We start from the raw sequence: 21,444 nt of genomic DNA on the forward strand, positions 1-21,444 counted from the left end.
GCTCACCTACATACGACCCCCCATTTTAACATTTACTAACTCGATTATATGTTTTTGTTCATGAAAATTTTTCATGTCTTTTTTTGTTTGTTTAAATTTTGATCAAGGTACATTAGAGTGGTATTTAAGTTTGAAATGCGTTTTTATCAATGCTTACCGTTTAATAAAGTCATTACGGGCGAAAACACGACGGATTTATAATCCTAAACAAACATTTCCTTAAAACACTCCGCCATCATGGACGATCACTTGTAATACGTTTTCACTCACTACGAAACGCGCACGGCACTAAAATGTTAACGCTAAACACTTATTAATATTTACCGATTACGTTTTTACACAAACAGATCACGATAATAAGCTCGTCGAGTTGTAAATTGATAAAAAAAGCAGGACGAACGAGACCCGTTATGTTTCCCCGTCCTCTGCTATTTCGACACTGCTGCCAACTGCACAAAAATATAAATAAATACCATAGACAACGGATAGATGACGTTTGATCGATTAGGAAAGTTTCTTGAAGTATGTTTGAAGTGTTTCCATTAAAATATTGCTTGAAACCTTTACAATTTATATTTTAAAATAACAAAAAAGAAATGGTTGATTTAACAATAACTAAACAATGAGTAGTACTTTTTCTGATTATATTTTTTTGTAAACAATGATTGCACTTCATTGCACTTGCTTGCTATTGGTTGAGTTAAAATGACGTTTACTGCTAATTAAATAAATTTTCCTTGTCATCCTTCCTGACCAATAGTATAACAGCAAAAGTTAATCAAAAGGCGACTGTCCCAAACAGCTGCAACCGCGACCGACTGTCAAGCAAATCAAATCTGTCAAGTATGTAATGTACGCGTTTTCGCGATTGTTTTCGAGTTAATTTATTTAGATTAAACGTTTTGTGACACTTTTATGCGATTTATTGAGAGAAAGCCTTATTCAGTGTTAGTGATATGCGTACTATTGTAAAGTAGCGATAAAGATGGCTATTTTGTGGAGAAAACCGTAGCGTCGAATAGGAGTCATTTGGAAGCTTGTTATAACATTATTATAAAGGTAAGTCTCTCTTTAACATTGCTTTTTATGACTGTCATTTATCTATCCAGCGTGATCGATGCTTATTTTTACTGAAGAGATGATCAGAATCATGATTTAGTTCACTCATGTTATTTGCCTAACTGGTTTCTGGCATTGCTGTTTTGGTTGTACTTTCATACATTTCACTGTTTCATTCACTTCAACGCACGTTTAAATAAACGTTATACAGTCCGTAAGGTGGGAAATAGACTATAACCCTTTAAGAACACGGATTTTTGTGTTAGAGACTGCTAAATAAAGGTTGAAGTTATATTTATCTTTGTAGGTAACTGGTGAAATAACAAACAAAAGATTACTTAAGTATTATTACTTATTCTTTTAATGAGTATGTAGTATGTAATTCGTGTAGTATAGTTCGTTTTTTTTAGCATTAGAAATTAGGTAAACAATCTTGATGTATCTTTTAATTGAAAAACACATTTTTAAAATAAGTTACGGCAAATATGTAACAATTATGAATCTAATACAATCATTTATATTCTTCTGCTTTCGTGAGTAATAGTTTTTGATTTTTAAAAAGCGTTTTTCCATTAAAAGACATGTCAAGATCGCTTACCTTCTTGCAAGTTCTTTCTAATGCTAAAAAAAACTAACTATAGTATTTGAAAATATTAAATAGCTTATTATGGAGCGCTTCAGAAAAACATATCAAATTGGAAGAGATACCTTATAAAAATAAGCTTGCCTTTGTATATTGTATATAATATGTACATATATGTTTTATTGTGATGTCTTATCTTGTACAGACCAGTGTTTAGTGTATATTCTTACACAAGAAGGTCAAGCATAACATGTGATCACATTTTCTGTCTGTAATAAAATTAAAGATAAAATAAAATTAATATAATATCAAAGTGACTAATTCCGTCATAGGGGCTATTCCGTCCACGAGCGTATTTTGTTTTTAATCATAGGAAAAAAACCATTGCTTTTGATAGCTGAAACTAAAAGCAATCGCTGCTTTGTCTATGAAATTATCAATTTTGTTCGTTGTTCGAGAAAAACGGTAGTGAACAGAATAGCACCCTAGGATGGCATTGGTCACATTGACCTAAGTATGAATTTTCTCAAATGATTAATACGCCTAAGACTAATCTGTTAAAAAAAAACCAGTCAAGTGCGAGTCGAACTCGCGGCCCAAGGGTTCAAATACAAATACTTTATTAATAACGCCAAGTTACATGTCAGGTACAGTCTATATCGAATTTAAAATTAAATAAATTGAATTGGAACATTATTTGATTTAAATATTACAGTAAAACATTAAAATACTGACTAGAAAGTTATATAGTAGGGAGTTCGTAGAACTCGTTTACAGAATAAAATATATGACTAAGAAGCCACTTGCGTAATCTAGCTTTGAAGACCACCGCAGAAGTTGCATCTCTTTTTATTTCGTCAGGTAGTCTGTTATACACAGACGGGCCCGAGATGTATACCGACTTTTCTGATTTGCGCAGTTTGTGTGCGGGAGTGACGAGGAGATGGGCAAGCTTGTTGCTACGCATCGCGCGGGATTCGTTCACACCTCGTTGACTAAACGCATCGTAGTGTTTATATGTAAAGAGAGCAACTTGGAAAATGTGCTCACAGGGAAGAGGCAAAATATCGAATTCTTTAAATAACTCCCTGCACGACACGTCATCACGACACGTCATTCCGTACTGCACACATTTTCGAATGAGCGAGCAAAGCGAAGTTCATATATAAGTACATTCAACTGTTCATTCAATTTTTCCACACTTTAATTTTAATTTTGTTCGAAGTTCGCACTGTCACTATAATTACGGTTTCATTGGAGTAACATAGGAATCCCCGCAATTTGCGAACTTCGGTGTTCGCGGTATACCCTCTGATATACGGCAGTTCAGCCTTCTCATTTAGCTACTCGTACTTAAACCAATTATTAGTTCTGTTTGAGCACTAACCTCCTAAAGCTCATCCTTCGACCTTGCGTGGAGGCGCACCTCTCTTAGATGCTTCAGGCCTTCGGCCCAACGCAGAGCTCGGCCTTCGACCTTCGCACTAGCTGTCCACACCACGTTTCACGTAAATCAGTTGCGGTTGTCGCCCTGATAGAGCTTATCCGCAATTCTTATTCTTAAGTCTCACGGTTAATTGCAGACTTCTTATACGTTTTTCCAGTAATCTATAGGTATTATACACTTGTACTATACTTAATTGTTCTGTGTTTGAACACTAACCTCCCGCAACTCCGTGCGTTTCAAAAAGCTACTGGGGGATGCTTCGGCCCTACGCGTAGCTCGGCCTTCAGCCTTCGCAAAAGCTGTCCATACCGAGTTTCACGTAAACCATTACGGCTGTGTCCCTAAAACAGGCCAACCGTGTTTTTTTTTAAGTCCGACTCACGCTTGACTCTAGATTTCTAATAGGTTTTCCTGTCATCTAGAGGTAAAGAACTATTATGTGTATTTTTTTCAAAATTTTAGACCCAGTAGTATCGGAGTTGAAGGGGGAGGGGGGGAGGGGATGGTAATTTTTTGCCTATTTTCTTAAATAACTTCTAAACTATTTCATATAAGATTATAAAAAAAATATATTTGAGATCCTCAAAATAATAGACCGGGAGATAGTGACACATTTTACTGGGTCATTTGTACCAGTATGGCGGTTCGTCAGGGGTCTAAGTACGTAATGAACGAAATAAAAATGATGGTCATAGCGCTGGTACCGGCGGCCCAATCGCGTGGTCGTTAGTCGAACGTGTCGGATAAAATACGAGTGTCGAACGATTTGTTCCACAAAAATCCTCGTATTTTTCGATAGTCCATAAAAAAGAAGTAGACGGTAGCGTAATGCCATACTTCTCCGGTGTGACTTACAGCCCGCCATACTGAGGCGAACACATTAATTAAAAATAAACAATTCAATCATTTGTGCCAAGCTAATTTTTGCACAGGTGATCATCGTCGAACAGCCATTCATGGACATCACCATGCCATACTTTTCGGATGGTTCCAAATAGCCGCCATACCGCCGCAAAGGAGTTAATTTTTTTTTATTGCTAAACGATTTGTACCATCTTGTAATTTTTTTTCAAGACTTTCTGTGTGATCATAAATGGAAATCTCATAATGCCATACCTGTAGGAGGTGGCAAATGTGTACAATATTTTTTTTTTATTTCAAGTATGGTGCCCCTTTTTCCCCCTATTAGAAGTATGGCAAATATAATAATGGTCACATTGCATCATATAATTTCCAAAAATCCAAATGCCATACTAGTACAAATCGTCAAAAAATTGTTTTTTGTTTTAAGTCTTGGCTTAAGTCTCACAGTCGTCCGCCCCGTAGTTATAATCTGAAATATTTTTTTTAGGTATAATTGTATCCAAACAAACAGAATATGATGATGCCATGCTGTAAAAAAATAATTTACGTATACATAGTCGTATTTTTGAAACGTGTCGATTAAATAAGTTTTTCAAGTATGGTAGCACTTTTTCCCCCTACTATAAGTATGGCAATTATAATAACGGCCACATTTTATCAAACACTTTGCAAAAATTTAAATGCAATAATGGTACAAATCGTCTAGCAAAAAAAAAATAACTTCCTTGCGGCGGTATGGCGGCCATTTGGAACCGTCCGAAGAGTATGGCATGGTGATTTCCATGAATGGCTGCTCGACGATGATCACCTGTGCAAAAATTAGCTTGGCACAAATGGTTGAATTGTTTTTTTTTAATTAATCTGTTCGCCTCCGTATGGCGGGCTGTAAGTCACACCGGAGAAGTATGGCATTACGCTACCGCCTACTTCTTTTTTATGGACTATCGGAAAATACGAGGATTTTTGTGGAACAAATCGTTCGACACTCGTATTTTATCCGACACGTTCGACTAACGCCCACGCGATTGGGCCGCCGGTACCAGCGCTATGACCATCATTTTTCTTTCCTTCATTACGTGCTTAGACCCCTGACGAACCGCCATACTGGTACAAATGACCCAGTAAAATGTGTCACTATCTCCCGGTCTATAAGCCCTGTAACACGATATGGTTTGCAAAACTTTGTTTTTTAATTTTCTCATATTCCCCCTAAAAGAGCCCCCTATGCTTAAAATTCATTTGTTTTTATTACATGTCCATCTTTGGGTCACAGACTTCCATATGTGTACCAAATTTCAACTTAATTGGTCCAGTAGTTTTGGAGCAAATAGGCTTGACAGACGGACAGACAGACGCACGAGTGATCCTATAAGGGTTCCGTTTTTTCCTTTTGAGTTACGGAACCCTAAAAAGCTGTTTTTTTGTGCAAGCGGTCAGCTCCCAGATTCAGTCAGATATAAGTGCGTAGCAAAGCAACTATGTTACAAAGTTGCTGTATCATATTGGTCTTAAGGTTCAAATTCATGTAATAATACGAGCGCTTGCCTACATTGAATTGGTTAATTGTCCTACATTACCAAAGCATGTTAGAAGTCATAGACTTGAACCTTAAAACCACCACCATACAGTTGCTTTTTAAAGGAAATTGTTGATCTGTCACGTGGCCACGTGGCTAATACGAGAGCTGACTGCCTAACAAACAGCCATTTACCCTAAATGCATACATCTTCGTTCATCGTTCCCTAAAAATACCTAATCAATCTAAATCACTTTGAGCTGGTAAAAATATGAGCAATTTAATTTCAGGTCGTATGCTGGAGCATGGGCTCGTCACCGCCCTACTTCCCGGCGCGGGACAGCCCCAGCATCCTCGAGCCCGCCGAGGACCCCTCCCCGCCGCGCACCCCCTCCCCCGTCCTCCGCGCGCCCTCCCCCGTGCGCCTCCAGCACTCCGGCACCTTCACCCCCCGGGAAAACAGCAACGGCAGCTTTCCCAACGATGACAACAATTCTAACTCCATAGACGGAGTGTTCCCGTCACCTTCCACTTACACCTTCGATCCTGAAGAGAGCGACTCCAGTTTAGCGCAGTGGCCGAGGCGAGACAATGCAGCCCCGAGCCCTTTCGTTTCCAACGAAAACAGCATGTTCAGCACAGTCATGTCCACTGAAGAATCTAACTCATTACCTGAGGTGAGTGTACGTGGGGAGTGCAGCGAACGCGGAGAGGATACAGGTGAACCGCCAGCGAAGATCAGAAAGGTCAGTTCCCCTAAACGATCACCCCAGCAAGACGATGGAGATGGAGAAACATGTCCAATCTGTTTGGATTCTTGGTGTACCTCAGGCGACCATAGATTAGTAGCTTTAAAATGTGGACATCTCTTCGGTTCACGCTGCGTCGAGCGCTGGCTTAAAGCTCAAACTAATAAAGAACGCTGCTGCCCAACATGCAAAAGCAAAGCCGCCATGAAAGACGTGAGAAACATCTACGCGAGGAAGATCATAGCTGTTGACACTTCAGAGATCACGACAATGCAGAAGCAAGTGGAACATGCGACGGCAGAAAAGAGCAGAATGGAACTAGAATTGCAGAAGTCTAAAATAGCGCATCGTGCATGTCTTCAGCAATTAGAAACTCTTAGGAATAAGTTGTTAAAAGCACAAGTTAAACCACAGGTGAAGAGATCTTGGCGCTTCGCGCTGGAGAAGAATTTAGAGATCTGCAAAGACGGTGGGTGTAGAGTGATGACGTACAATTGCCGGACTTATGAGCTGTACGTGTCTCAGAAAAGCACTAACGGCTTGTTTCCCGGTTACGGCATTAGGAAAGTGAGTTGCGTGGACTATAAGCAGGGACAATTCGTGCATTTACACCCCAAACCAATTAGGGACATATCATATTCGCAACCTAAGGACTTGCTTCTAAGCGTAGGTTTGGATAGCTGCGCGAGAGTAGTGGAGCGAGGTATCCCGAGTACTACTGTCCAAGCGGGCGTCCAGCTCTGGTCTTGTGCTTGGGACTGTTTAAGAACTAATGAGTTCTACGTGGGTGGTGTCGGAGGTTTCATCCAGCAATATGATATTAGGAATCCTAATTCGTACATTCAGCAGCTGTCAGCGCCGGGAGACATGTCACCGGTAGTGTCCTTATGTCCTACAGAATTCGGTCTGTTGTCCTGTAATTTAAATTCGTGCTGGCTGTGGTCGTGGCGGGGGAGCGGGCAGTGGGAGCCGCGGGCGCTGCCCGTGGAAGGTCCCTTTATGTCGATGTGTTATGATTACGAGACTCATCGAGCTTTAGTGTCGTGTAGGCCTGCTAATGGCGAGCGGGCGAAACTGTCCTTATGTCAGTTTAGGAATGACGAAGATGTGACGTGCCATGTTGAGCAGACGTTTCAAGGATCCGTTAGGAGTTCTATAATGTCGAGGTCCGCTTGGGTTCGCGCTGAAGGAGCGACTTGGTTGGCATCTCACTCTGAGTCCGCTGGTGCTTTAGTTCTCCACGGGTTGGACGGGGCCCGGGGGGCTTCGCTGCCGGCAGCGGAGCCGGCGATAGACGTGTGCTCGGTCCAGTTGAACGGAGATACCTTGCTGGCAGCGTTGTCCGAGGCGCGGCTAAGAATATACAAGGCTGTACCTACTAGCTAGTGCTTAGAATAACTATAGTCTTAGACTTGCAATAACTTATATCGATTTGGCGGAATATTAAATGGACTTTCAAATGGGCTAGTCTCATCATTAAAAACTTCGTTGCTCACGTATAAACGTAAAATTTCAAATTTGATAAGTCCTTTTTTAGTGTACGGACTACGGAAATAACCGAATACACCTTACTGTGCCAAACCGATATTTTAGCCTCAACAAAAACTCTCGCCTAACTAAACACATCACAGTTCTGAAGTTAGAATTTTAATAGTAGGTCAAAAGTCTGACTAAATTAATATGTTTGCTGTTTTATAATTTGAATCATACTATAACATAAATTTTTTTGGACATTTGAATTGCTCACGCTAGTCAGGCTGTGTATGGTTACGGCAGCTTTCGTTTAGAGCATATTTTTTTCCAAAAAACACGTCGCTTTTGACTGATAAGCAATAAATGCAATAATGTAATAATAGAATACGTCGAATTTTTGGTAGGTACAGGTACGCGTGTGCTGGATCCAGGAGCCTACTCAACTGGTAGAATGTCTTGACTTAGTGACCACTTGTGTGATGTCAAGGATATATGATGTGGGTATCGTCTTGGGTCGTCCCATTCGTTTTTCGTCAAGTTCTTAAATTAGTCATATTCTGCTTTATCACTCATTCTACATTCGTCACAATCGTCGGTGGCTTTCAATGCGACGACAAAACGAATGAGACGACCCAAGACGATACCATGATGTGATATACAGGGCGTCCCAAGACTATGGGACATCAAGGGAAAGTACCTTAAATATCGTAGATAGGATATTTTGCTGAAAGAAGACATTACTTCAATTTAAAAAACAATTTAAACTGCATTGATAGATTTTTAAAAATCATCTTGTAGTTTTATCATACCGATAGAAAGGCTTCATCATAAGGATTATTTTTTGCTAAATAACATAGTGTCAGAAATAAAAGGAAGACCATGAATCTTAACATTTTTAATTCAAAATTAATCAGTTTAATTTATCAAATGCTCAAAACGAGTCCCATTCTGTTGAATACAAAGTCGCACTCTTTTGATTATTTCGCTAAATTTCACATCAAATGTTAAAATTTATGGTCTTTCTTTTATTTTTGACACTGTTATATAGCAAAAAATAATCCTTATGATGAAATAAAACCTTTTGATCGGTTTTAAAAACCACAGGTTGATTTTTTTTCTCGTGTAGCGGGTTCGATTCCCGGTTCAACCATGTAATTATTTAAAAATCTATGAATGCAGTTTAAATTGATTTTTAAATTAAAATAATGTCTTCTTTCAGCAAAATATCCTATCTACGATATTTAAGGTACTTAGTCTTGGGACACCCTGTATAGTCGAATAGGCCCCTAGATTTAAACAGTTGTGTAGTGTATGTTATGTTTGTAAATCTGTTACCTCATCTAGTTTATTGTGTATGGGATATGAGACATGTAATTAAACGATTTTAATAACTAAATAAAATTAAATATAATAATGTAATTCATTTTAACATTATTTTTTTTCACTACCTACTCTTTGATGGTAACAATGTATGGTCCGATGGTAAGCGGTCGACGGTGTCTGGGGGGACTTACATCTCGAGGTATGCTGCTACAAGATAATTGATTTTGAAATCCGTGATTTTATTTGCATTTTGCCATAATTTCAATAATGATTTGGCATAAAATATTGTATGTACCATCAATACCATCATCCATCATATATTTCAAAAGCATAATTGAACATGAGAATTGACTAACGAAGTATCGTTAGCCAATTCTAATATACTTTTACCTTATTATTTATATAAATTATGGAATGCGAGGTTTTATCAAACTCAAAAAAAAAACATAATTTCACTTTTGAGTAGCTCTTTCGTTCGTATTTGGCATTTGCACACGGAGTAAAAATATTAGCATGTGTTTATCCACGCACATGTTGGAGATTTTGTGAAGATTACAATTTGTATGTATACTAAAATGTTGTTTAAAAAAGTAATTATTGTAATACGTACTATAATAATAAAGCATTATTCTATTCAATGCGAAAGACGCCTGCTTTTCTTGTTTCAGTTTCTTGTACCTATCGTAGAAAAAGCATTCCAATTTTTAGAACCTTACATGAGAAATACCAACCAGCAGTGGCGACAAAGAAAGCAGCAGCCTCTACCTGCTCCATGTGCAAGTATCCTAACAGGAAATTACATTGTCCTACAAAAACTACTAAATCTACCATTTTATATCACTGGCAGCCTCGATAAACAAAACAAACAAGCACGTGTCTATGACCGCCTTAACGTCAATGTCACTGTCATAATACGCCAATTGATTTTTTTTCTTTCCTTGAAACGGAGCTTCGTGTCGTGATTGTTTTCGTTGGTTACCGTTTTATATCAGTTACTAAGTGAAATTTAATTGAAAAAAGTTGTTTATACGTTGATTTTTGACCCATTCTTCCGTCTAAAGTAAGTAGTTACCATATCTGAAGGTTAGTTATAGAGATATTTAGCAAGAAAGCGACATGCGCGCTTGGATGAGGTCATCGGCCTGAACTCCTTTTTGGGTATTTTAACTAATTTTGGTAAATATCTCTTAAATCACTTTGTTTCCTATAATGAAAGGAGTGTGAGCTTACTCTAAATATCAGTTGTTGATGATGAATATTGTGCTTATGATTATCAACTTTTTCTTTTAAAGTCTTAAGAGATTTCAAACGTATCCCATGAAACTGAAGTTTTAGAAGCAAAGAATTCCGTGAGACTTAAAGTAACAACTTTATAAAGGGATAAAATTATTCAAAGTTATATTGCCACTGTTTGTAAGTGAGTGTTGTCTATAATTGATTTGAAGATCATTCAGTTTCACTGAACAACATAGTTTATTTTTTGTAGTAAATATGAATTTTCTTTTGATTAATAACATTAGGCTTTATATCCCTTTTGCCTCCTCATTTTTATAGACACTAAGTTAACGGCCACTTGCGTTTTTTCCATTATGTAATCAGCAATGTCAGCTGTAGAAACACCACTATCCACATACGTAATAAAGATTGGTATGTTTACATCCACTGCCCTAAACTTGCCCGAAGGATCTTTTGCCTGCCCTTTTACACCTATAAACTGGTTCCGGTATCTCTTCGACTCAGCTGATTTCCAGTTGTCATCCTTATCCTTATCCTTATCTTGTTGTAATAACAATAACTGTTTACAAATTTTAGTACACTGAAGCAGGTGTCATTCATTTATTTATAAGACCCACTCCACTCCTATGTAAGAAAAACTAATAATCGGTCGACCCCCTCCCTCCCACTTGTTTACTGTTTAGTAAGCATCTAAAGGAAAAAGTGAATACACATACTTACATATGCTTTGTTGTAATATTAATTTGTCAAAGGGAAATTCTTTATTGTTTGTTTGTTACATTCATTGCAAATTACAAAGATCCTTCTATGTACTTAATTTTAATTTTTTGGTAATAATAAACTTTGGCTTAATTTTACAGTTTTTTTTGTTTCTCATTCATCTTTTCATAAGAGTGATCAGTCCCCGCTTTTTCACAGTATAATCTTAACTTTGCACACTTTTATGACCTTACATAAGAACTATCCAACCCCCCTCCGATTTAGAGGGTAAATCATCTTACATAATAAATGGAATAGTAGGAGTGTGAATGGGGGGCTTAAGAATCTCCGGCAAAGATCCGGCTACCCGCCCCGATGACGACTGGCCCTGGTAACACACAAAGGGGGAGGCCTATGTTCAGCAGTGGACGTCTTATGGCTGAGATGATGATGATGAATAAATGAAATCTGTTACTGTTGTTAATAGCTGAGTTTATTTGTATTTTCAGACTTTTATTTTTTGCAAATATCACTCTTAAATGAATTGCTAAATGTGAGGTGTATTTTTCCATGTTGCTTTGTTTATGTGATACTCCAGTATTTTGACATTTTGGTGTAATAATGATAATCTACTTGACAGCTCAGCCAAGATGGAGCAAGTGCTGTACAACGTGGCGCAGACGGTGGAGAAACAGCTGGACAGCGAGCTGGAAAGGTATTTCAATAAAAAAACCTATAAACCTTTTCGGAATGCACAAGCAAAGGCTGTTAAGGCCAGCGCAAACCGGCGGAGCGCAGCGCAGATCACCGAGGAGGATTTACGCCGCGCAGCGCACACCGGCGAGGTAAAATCCCCCGCGATACCGCGAGCGCCCGCCAGCCCGAGTGCTGGCGGCCGGCGCATCAGGGAGCACTTCGGCGCAGGCCGGGGGATGCCGCGGCATGCCGCCGCGTGTCCTCTATCACAAGGGATTAGTGACTAGTGTGCACGAGTTCTCCCCCGTCGTCCCGGCGCTACTCTGGCGCACTCGGGAGGCCGCGGCGCACGCCGCAGTATCCTCTAACGTGCTCCTCGATGCCGCGGAGTAACAATCCTCCGTGATGCTCAGAGGTCGGTCTCAAAGCATTTAAATTTTATACCTGAAGGTAATTGAAATTGGGAAGAAAATACATTGATAATTTTAAAGTGATCTGCGCTGCGCTCCGCCGGTTTGCGCAGGCCTTTATTGGGCTGTAGCCGCGAGCGCCCGCCTCAGTTGACGTCTTTGGCAGTCAGAGTTAGGAATAACAAATCTGTCATGCTTACATTAAAAAAAATGTCATAACATATCACATATAACTCATAACATCATTATTGGGTCAAAGATTTTGGAATAGAAAAAAATGATCAAAATATCGGAAATATGTACATTTCAAAATTAAAGACCCTTCTTTACCAAAGGCTTAGCGCAGGTAACAGCGTGCGCGACAATATCTCCTACGCTAGATAAACTAGCTATCCCTCTATAATAAATACAGTTAGAAAAAGAAGGGTAATCCATCTTGAGATACTGTGAGTAACCTATTCTATTATCTATTTTATTAAGCCCTTTTATTCTGAATTAGAGTATGTATCTAAGCTCAGTGTGCCGCTTGACAAAGGCCTCTAGCTCTTTCCATTGGGGTCTGTCGTGAGCCACTCTTCTCCAGTTCAGGCCCGCTGTGAGTTTGAGTTCATCCTCCCATCTCGTTTGAGGTCTCCTCTGGCTCTGTGTGCAACCTCTTGGGTATCAATCCGTCGTCGTTCGTAAATTTAAGAGTTAAGACTCTTGTCAGTGTAGCTCTCTCCAGGGCCGCCTCCTTGATTTCCTTATACGACATTACAGCTACCTTTTCTTTTATTTGTGTTATGTAGCTTATCCTCGGCCTTCCCCTTCCTCTCTTGCCTGCAATCTTTCCTTCTATTATGTTATTTATAAAAGCGTCATGTCGTATAAGATGACCAATCATTTTCCCTCTCCTACTCTCTATTGTCCTCAACAGTTGCCTTTTCTCTCCTACTCTTTTTAATACCAATCCGTGAGAAACCTAATATTAAAACATGACTTGTGTATGTGTGCAGGCTGGATGCGCTGGACAACAGTGACCTCGAGGCCATCCGGCAGCAGCGCCTCGCCGAGATGAAGCAGAGAGCCCACAAGAAACAGGAGTGGCTCGCCAATGTGAGACTTTAACTTACTCTGTTACTAAGACCATGCTGTCCGTCTGTCTGTCACCAGGCTATATCTCATGAACCGTGATAGCTAGGCAGTAGAAATTATCACAGATGATGTATTTTTGTTGCCACTATAACAACAAATACTAAAAACCATAACCAACCAACCAAACCTACCAACTTATCTGTACATAATTTTAAGCAAAATAAACGCATTTAACAGAATAAAATAAATATTTAAGAGGGGCTCCTATACAACAAACGTGTTTTTTTGTCGTTTTTTGCGTAATGGTACGGAACCCTTCGTGTGCGAGTCCTACTCCGTGTCCGAAATGCCGTGGAAATGGCTTGTAACTACCAAAAAATGGGTGTTTGATAAATCTCAATAAAATCAGAATTTTAAGAGTTAGAACAACTACCCTTACTATGGCAACGTATACACTAAAATGTCATGTAGCTCTTGATTGTGTGTGTTGTGCTAAATATATTGTAAACTTCCAGGGCCACGGCGAATACACGGAGCTGGACGGCGAGAAGGAGTTCTTCGGCGTGTGCAGCAAGTCCGAGAACGTGGTGTGCCACTTCTACAAGTCGGACTCGCCGCGCTGTCGCATCGTGGACATGCACCTCAACATACTGGCCAAGAAACATGTTGAGACGCGATTTGTCAAGCTGGACGCTGAGCGGGCTCCCTTCCTTGCGGGTGAGTCACTGTGTACCATGGCCAACTGTGTCGCATCGTGGACATGCACCTCAACATACTGGCCAAGAAACATGTTGAGACGCGATTTGTCAAGCTGGACGCTGAGCGAGCTCCCTTCCTTGCGGGTGAGTCACTGTGTACCATGGCCAACTGTGTCGCATCGTGGACATGCACCTCAACATACTGGCCAAGAAACATGTTGAGACGCGATTTGTCAAGCTGGACGCTGAGCGGGCTCCCTTCCTTGCTGGTGAGTCACTGTGTACCATGGCCAACTGTGTCGCATCGTGGACATGCACCTCAACATACTGGCCAAGAAACATGTTGAGACGCGGTTTGTCAAGCTGGACGCTGAGCGGGCTCCCTTCCTTGCTGGTGAGTCACTGTGTACCATGGCCAACTGTGTCGCATCGTGGACATGCACCTCAACATACTGGCCAAGAAACATGTTGAGACGCGATTTGTCAAGCTGGACGCTGAGCGGGCTCCCTTCCTTGCGGGTGAGTCACTGTGTACCATGGCCAACTGTGTCGCATCGTGGACATGCACCTCAACATACTGGCCAAGAAACATGTTGAGACGCGGTTTGTCAAGCTGGACGCTGAGCGGGCTCCCTTCCTTGCTGGTGAGTCACTGTGTACCATGGCCAACTGTGTCGCATCGTGGACATGCACCTCAACATACTGGCCAAGAAACATGTTGAGACGCGATTTGTCAAGCTGGACGCTGAGCGAGCTCCCTTCCTTGCGGGTGAGTCACTGTGTACCATGGCCAACTGTGTCGCATCGTGGACATGCACCTCAACATACTGGCCAAGAAACATGTTGAGACGCGGTTTGTCAAGCTGGACGCTGAGCGGGCTCCCTTCCTTGCTGGTGAGTCACTGTGTACCATGGCCAACTGTGTCGCATCGTGGACATGCACCTCAACATACTGGCCAAGAAACATGTTGAGACGCGGTTTGTCAAGCTGGACGCTGAGCGGGCTCCCTTCCTTGCGGGTGAGTCACTGTGTACCATGGCCAACTGTGTCGCATCGTGGACATGCACCTCCAGATACTGGCCAAGAAACATGTTGAGACGCGGTTTGTCAAGCTGGACGCTGAGCGGGCTCCCTTCCTTGCGGGTGAGTCACTGTGTACCATGGTCAACTGTGTCGCATCGTGGACATGCACCTCAACATACTGGCCAAGAAACATGTTGAGACGCGGTTTGTCAAGCTGGACGCTGAGCGGGCTCCCTTCCTTGCTGGTGAGTCACTGTGTACCATGGCCAACTGTGTCGCATCGTGGACATGCACCTCCAGATACTGGCCAAGAAACATGTTGAGACGCGGTTTGTCAAGCTGGACGCTGAGCGGGCTCCCTTCCTTGCTGGTGAGTCACTGTGTACCATGGTCAACTGTGTCGCATCGTGGACATGCACCTCAACATACTGGCCAAGAAACATGTTGAGACGCGATTTGTCAAGCTGGACGCTGAGCGGGCTCCCTTCCTTGCTGGTGAGTCACTGTGTACCATGGCCAACTGTGTCGCATCGTGGACATGCACCTCCAGATACTGGCCAAGAAACATGTTGAGACGCGGTTTGTCAAGCTGGACGCTGAGCGGGCTCCCTTCCTTGCGGGTGAGTCACTGTGTACCATGGTCAACTGTGTCGCATCGTGGACATGCACCTCCAGATACTGGCCAAGAAACATGTTGAGACGCGGTTTGTCAAGCTGGACGCTGAGCGGGCTCCCTTCCTTGCGGGTGAGTCACTGTGTACCATGGTCAACTGTGTCGCATCGTGGACATGCACCTCAACATACTGGCCAAGAAACATGTTGAGACGCGGTTTGTCAAGCTGGACGCTGAGCGGGCTCCCTTCCTTGCGGGTGAGTCACTGTGTACCATGGCCAACTGTGTCGCATCGTGGACATGCACCTCAACATACTGGCCAAGAAACATGTTGAGACGCGGTTTGTCAAGCTGGACGCTGAGCGGGCTCCCTTCCTTGCTGGTGAGTCACTGTGTACCATGGCCAACTGTGTCGCATCGTGGACATGCACCTCCAGATACTGGCCAAGAAACATGTTGAGACACGGTTTGTCAAGCTGGACGCTGAGCGGGCTCCCTTCCTTGCTGGTGAGTCACTGTGTACCATGGTCAACTGTGTCGCATCGTGGACATGCACCTCAACATACTGGCCAAGAAACATGTTGAGACGCGATTTGTCAAGCTGGACGCTGAGCGGGCTCCCTTCCTTGCTGGTGAGTCACTGTGTACCATGGCCAACTGTGTCGCATCGTGGACATGCACCTCCAGATACTGGCCAAGAAACATGTTGAGACGCGGTTTGTCAAGCTGGACGCTGAGCGGGCTCCCTTCCTTGCGGGTGAGTCACTGTGTACCATGGTCAACTGTGTCGCATCGTGGACATGCACCTCCAGATACTGGCCAAGAAACATGTTGAGACGCGGTTTGTCAAGCTGGACGCTGAGCGGTCTCCCTTCCTTGCTGGTGAGTCACTGTGTACCATGGTCAACTGTGTCGCATCGTGGACATGCACCTCAACATACTGGCCAAGAAACATGTTGAGACGCGATTTGTCAAGCTGGACGCTGAGCGGGCTCCCTTCCTTGCGGGTGAGTCACTGTGTACCATGGTCAACTGTGTCGCATCGTGGACATGCACCTCAACATACTGGCCAAGAAACATGTTGAGACGCGATTTGTCAAGCTGGACGCTGAGCGGGCTCCCTTCCTTGCGGGTGAGTCACTGTGTACCATGGTCAACTGTGTCGCATCGTGGACATGCACCTCAACATACTGGCCAAGAAACATGTTGAGACGCGGTTTGTCAAGCTGGACGCTGAGCGAGCTCCCTTCCTTGCGGGTGAGTCACTGTGTACCATGGTCAACTGTGTCGCATCGTGGACATGCACCTCAACATACTGGCCAAGAAACATGTTGAGACGCGATTTGTCAAGCTGGACGCTGAGCGGGCTCCCTTCCTTGCGGGTGAGTCACTGTGTACCATGGTCAACTGTGTCGCATCGTGGACATGCACCTCAACATACTGGCCAAGAAACATGTTGAGACGCGATTTGTCAAGCTGGACGCTGAGCGGGCTCCCTTCCTTGCGGGTGAGTCACTGTGTACCATGGTCAACTGTGTCGCATCGTGGACATGCACCTCAACATACTGGCCAAGAAACATGTCGAGACGCGGTTTGTCAAGCTGGACGCTGAGCGGGCTCCCTTCCTTGCGGGTGAGTCACTGTGTACCATGGTCAACTGTGTCGCATCGTGGACATGCACCTCAACATACTGGCCAAGAAACATGTTGAGACGCGGTTTGTCAAGCTGGACGCTGAGCGGGCTCCCTTCCTTGCGGGTGAGTCACTGTGTACCATGGTCAACTGTGTCGCATCGTGGACATGCACCTCAATATACTGGCCAAGAAACATGTCGAGACGCGGTTTGTCAAGCTGGACGCTGAGCGGGCTCCCTTCCTTGCGGGTGAGTCACTGTGTACCATGGTCAACTGTGTCGCATCGTGGACATGCACCTCAACATACTGGCCAAGAAACATGTTGAGACGCGGTTTGTCAAGCTGGACGCTGAGCGGGCTCCCTTCCTTGCGGGTGAGTCACTGTGTACCATGGTCAACTGTGTCGCATCGTGGACATGCACCTCAACATACTGGCCAAGAAACATGTTGAGACGCGATTTGTCAAGCTGGACGCTGAGCGGGCTCCCTTCCTTGCGGGTGAGTCACTGTGTACCATGGTCAACTGTGTCGCATCGTGGACATGCACCTCAACATACTGGCCAAGAAACATGTTGAGACGCGATGTGTCAAGCTGGACGCTGAGCGGGCTCCCTTCCTTGCGGGTGAGTCACTGTGTACCATGGTCAACTGTGTCGCATCGTGGACATGCACCTCAACATACTGGCCAAGAAACATGTTGAGACGCGATTTGTCAAGCTGGACGCTGAGCGGGCTCCCTTCCTTGCGGGTGAGTCACTGTGTACCATGGTCAACTGTGTCGCATCGTGGACATGCACCTCAACATACTGGCCAAGAAACATGTTGAGACGCGATTTGTCAAGCTGGACGCTGAGCGGGCTCCCTTCCTTGCGGGTGAGTCACTGTGTACCATGGTCAACTGTGTCGCATCGTGGACATGCACCTCAACATACTGGCCAAGAAACATGTTGAGACGCGATTTGTCAAGCTGGACGCTGAGCGGGCTCCCTTCCTTGCGGGTGAGTCACTGTGTACCATGGTCAACTGTGTCGCATCGTGGACATGCACCTCAACATACTGGCCAAGAAACATGTTGAGACGCGATTTGTCAAGCTGGACGCTGAGCGGGCTCCCTTCCTTGCGGGTGAGTCACTGTGTACCATGGTCAACTGTGTCGCATCGTGGACATGCACCTCAACATACTGGCCAAGAAACATGTTGAGACGCGATTTGTCAAGCTGGACGCTGAGCGGGCTCCCTTCCTTGCTGGTGAGTCACTGTGTACCATGGTCAACTGTGTCGCATCGTGGACATGCACCTCAACATACTGGCCAAGAAACATGTTGAGACGCGATTTGTCAAGCTGGACGCTGAGCGGGCTCCCTTCCTTGCTGGTGAGTCACTGTGTACTTGTATCATGGTCCACTGTGTCACATGTCGACATGCCCCTCAAGATGCTGGCTAAGAAGCATGTTGAAACGCGATTTGGTGAGTTGGACGCTGAACAAGCACCATCATCGAGACAATTCTGAAAACCCCTAACACAATTAGGTTGTGCTGTTTCATCACAGAGTTCCTATGGCCTCCTCCTGTCTCCATCATCAGATCAGCTCGATGGTACCATAATATTGCATTGTCATCTGATTTATACGTGCATGCAAAATTTCAGCTCAATCGGAAACAGGGAAGTGGATCAAAAACTTGCAAGATTTGATTACAGACAATGGTCAGGTGAAAGTAAATAAAAGCTTGTAAAAGTGGCTAAAATTTGGGAATAAAATCAAAAAATGCCGACTGAAAATTGAGCCTTTGTATTTTTAGCAAAGTACCTTCATTTTCACTGATTAACAGTCCGCCGGACGGTATCGGCCTGTCAGTTGGAACAAAATTTTGACAGTTCCGAACAACTGACAGGCTGATACCGGCCGGCGGACTGTTAATCAGTGGGACCCTAGAGTAAGATAATGGTTCTATTTAAAATGTTGGCCTACGCATACAATAGGCTAATTCGGGTGTTCCATCACTCCAGGGCGGCTGAAGATCCGCGTGATCCCCACCATCGCGCTGGTGAAGAGCAACAAGACCAAGGACTTCATCGTGGGGTTCACGGACCTCGGCAACCGGGACGACTTCTCCACGGAGACCCTGGAGTGGAGGATCGCGAGGTGAGGCCCCCTGTGCTCTACAGGACAAGGATGTCTCGCTCCAGGCCGGCTGAAGATCCGCGTGATCCCCACCATCGCGCTGGTGAAGAGCAACAAGACCAGGGACTTCGTCGTGGGGTTCACGGACCTCGGCAACCGGGACGACTTCTCCACGGAGACCCTGGAGTGGAGGATCGCGAGGTGAGGCCCCCTGTGCCCTACATATTATTGCAGGTGACTGTACTTAAAAGAAAGAGCTGCTATCAATATGCCAATATTTTAATGTAAAAATGTGTACATTTCAGGTCAGACCTGATCGAGTACTCGGGCGACCTGACCGTGCCGCCCGAGGAGGCGCGCGCGCAGCGGCGGCTGCACCTGCAGGGCAAGCGCACCGTGCGGGGCCGGCCCGACGACTCCGACGACGGCCTCAGCGACTGATACACACCGCCACAATTATAGTTTTAAATTTTATGTCATCTAGTATGTGTCCGACCATGGGGCTTTACAATACAATACAATACAATACTCTTTATTGCACACCTCACATACACGTAGTTTACAATAAATGCTCCTTTAATGGATGCGGCTTTAATCCCAGGGCTTGATTTTACTCGCTAAACTGAGCTACTATTACTATGGGACCAACCCTAAAATCGGGGAATTTTTTTTGGCTTTTCCATAGAAAACGTCGACATCTGATCAGCCAAAATGTATGAAAAAGAAAAAAAAATGTCGGGATTTCGGGGTTGGTGCCATAATAAAAGTAGCTCAGTTTAGCGAGTAGAATCGAGCCCGGGATTTAAAGCCCCATGGTCAGTAACACCCTAACCCGTCAAACTTCCACCATACAACAAATTGATGCAAAGCAATTTGACCCATATTGATCTGTGGTAACACTGATGACACGTCTGCCGGCCTACCGCGAAAATCGAAATTCGCAAAATACGGGGATATTTCTCTTTAACTCCAATGAAGACGTAATTAGAGTGACAGAGAAAGATGCGCGCAATTTGCGGTTATAGCCGCCGTGATACGGAGTCGCTGCCGCCCAAATTGAATTAGTGTCACTCGTGTGATACTAGAGCGCTCCACGGGTAAAAATGGCTATGATGATTTGACATGCAATATGATATACTCTGGCAAACCCACTTTCTTAATAGAAAAGGGCGCAAGATTCAAATTCTATATGGGAGGACAACCATTCGCTTTTTTTTTAAATTGCCGCCTTTTTCTACAGACGGAAATGGCTTGCCAAACTATACTTACTATACCATATAAATTCATAAATCAACAGGCAATGGTATAAATGCACTAAGAATTAGTTCTAAAAATTCCAAAATTATGTTTTGTAACATTCAAATTCTAAACTTATAATTCACATACTGCGCTTGCTTGGATTATAATTGTATTTATTAGGGTGCCATCCGTTGTCAACTAGGAACTGTTATACCCGGTCTGGCCTGTAATACTCGGAGTAATTAACAATGGAGCCGCCATAACAGGCGTTCCCCTCTGTCGAAAATAGGCGGCCAATGGTCAACCACATGTCAACCATATGTATGGACTGACGTTTATCTGACGTGACGTACAGTCGACGTCAAAGAGAAATTTACAGCCAAAGTAACAAAAAAATGTTTACACGACCTAAATGCTATGACAATAAAGTCGTGTAAATAATTTTTTGTAACGTTAGTCGTAAAGATCTCTTTGACGTCGACTGTACCTATACATTTGATGTGCCCCGCCCCCGCAAAAAACGGCAGACTATTTTGTACCGAAAATTTTAGACATGGCGGCGTTGGTTATATCCTCTAAGCTGTAATATGAGCAAAAATTAAACTGTAGGCTGCACTCCTCATACTGACCAAGAGTTTTTTACTGGAATCAGTTATGTATCGCTGCCATACATGACCCAAAATTTTTTTATTAAGCTATGAGCTTCATCACATCTGATATTTGAGTAATTCTAAGCATTTCTAGCCTGGGGTGGGGGGGAGGGTGCTGTACAAAGACGGCCGCCACCCGTCATCTTTAAAAAAAATCTATTCTGATCCTGGTGGGTACTAGGGCAAGTTTGGTATCATTTTCGTATAAACCAAAGACGTAGAATTCATTGCTGATATTTGTTTTGTCAGTTTCATAGTAATTTTACAAGAAAAACGTAAAAAGGTGAAAAATTTGGTTGGAGATTTTTGCTACGCGGAGCCGAAACTACAAAAG

At 43.4% G+C, this 21,444-nt stretch overlaps 3 protein-coding genes across 3 annotated transcripts in view; 2 read left to right on the forward strand and 1 right to left on the reverse strand.

Annotated features, from left to right (window-relative positions):
* LOC134677249 (uncharacterized) overlaps positions 1–432 on the reverse strand; it is a 54,040-nt gene extending 53,608 nt beyond the window's left edge. The window contains exon 1 of the mRNA XM_063535680.1: positions 158–432. The gene's annotated coding sequence lies outside the window, so the exon portion shown is untranslated. The remainder of the gene's footprint in view (positions 1–157) is intronic.
* Positions 433–5,769: 5,337 nt separating this feature from the next.
* LOC134677710 (E3 ubiquitin-protein ligase RFWD3-like) lies at positions 5,770–9,093 on the forward strand. Its single transcript, XM_063536174.1, has one exon. The coding sequence runs from the start codon at positions 5,775–5,777 to the stop codon at positions 7,602–7,604; it is 1,830 nt and encodes a 609-aa protein (XP_063392244.1). The 5' UTR covers positions 5,770–5,774; the 3' UTR covers positions 7,605–9,093.
* An 852-nt stretch (positions 9,094–9,945) lies between these two features.
* On the forward strand, positions 9,946–21,210 carry LOC134677526 (thioredoxin domain-containing protein 9). Its single transcript, XM_063535991.1, has 6 exons — positions 9,946–10,074; positions 11,590–11,664; positions 13,051–13,150; positions 13,645–13,846; positions 19,107–19,242; positions 19,527–21,210. The coding sequence occupies exons 2-6, from the start codon at positions 11,600–11,602 to the stop codon at positions 19,660–19,662; spliced, it is 639 nt and encodes a 212-aa protein (XP_063392061.1). The 5' UTR covers positions 9,946–10,074; positions 11,590–11,599; the 3' UTR covers positions 19,663–21,210.
* The last annotated feature ends 234 nt before the right edge of the window (positions 21,211–21,444 follow it).

This window comes from Cydia fagiglandana, chromosome 26, assembly GCF_963556715.1.
Source record: "Cydia fagiglandana chromosome 26, ilCydFagi1.1, whole genome shotgun sequence".
Taxonomy (NCBI): Eukaryota; Metazoa; Arthropoda; class Insecta; order Lepidoptera; family Tortricidae; genus Cydia; species Cydia fagiglandana.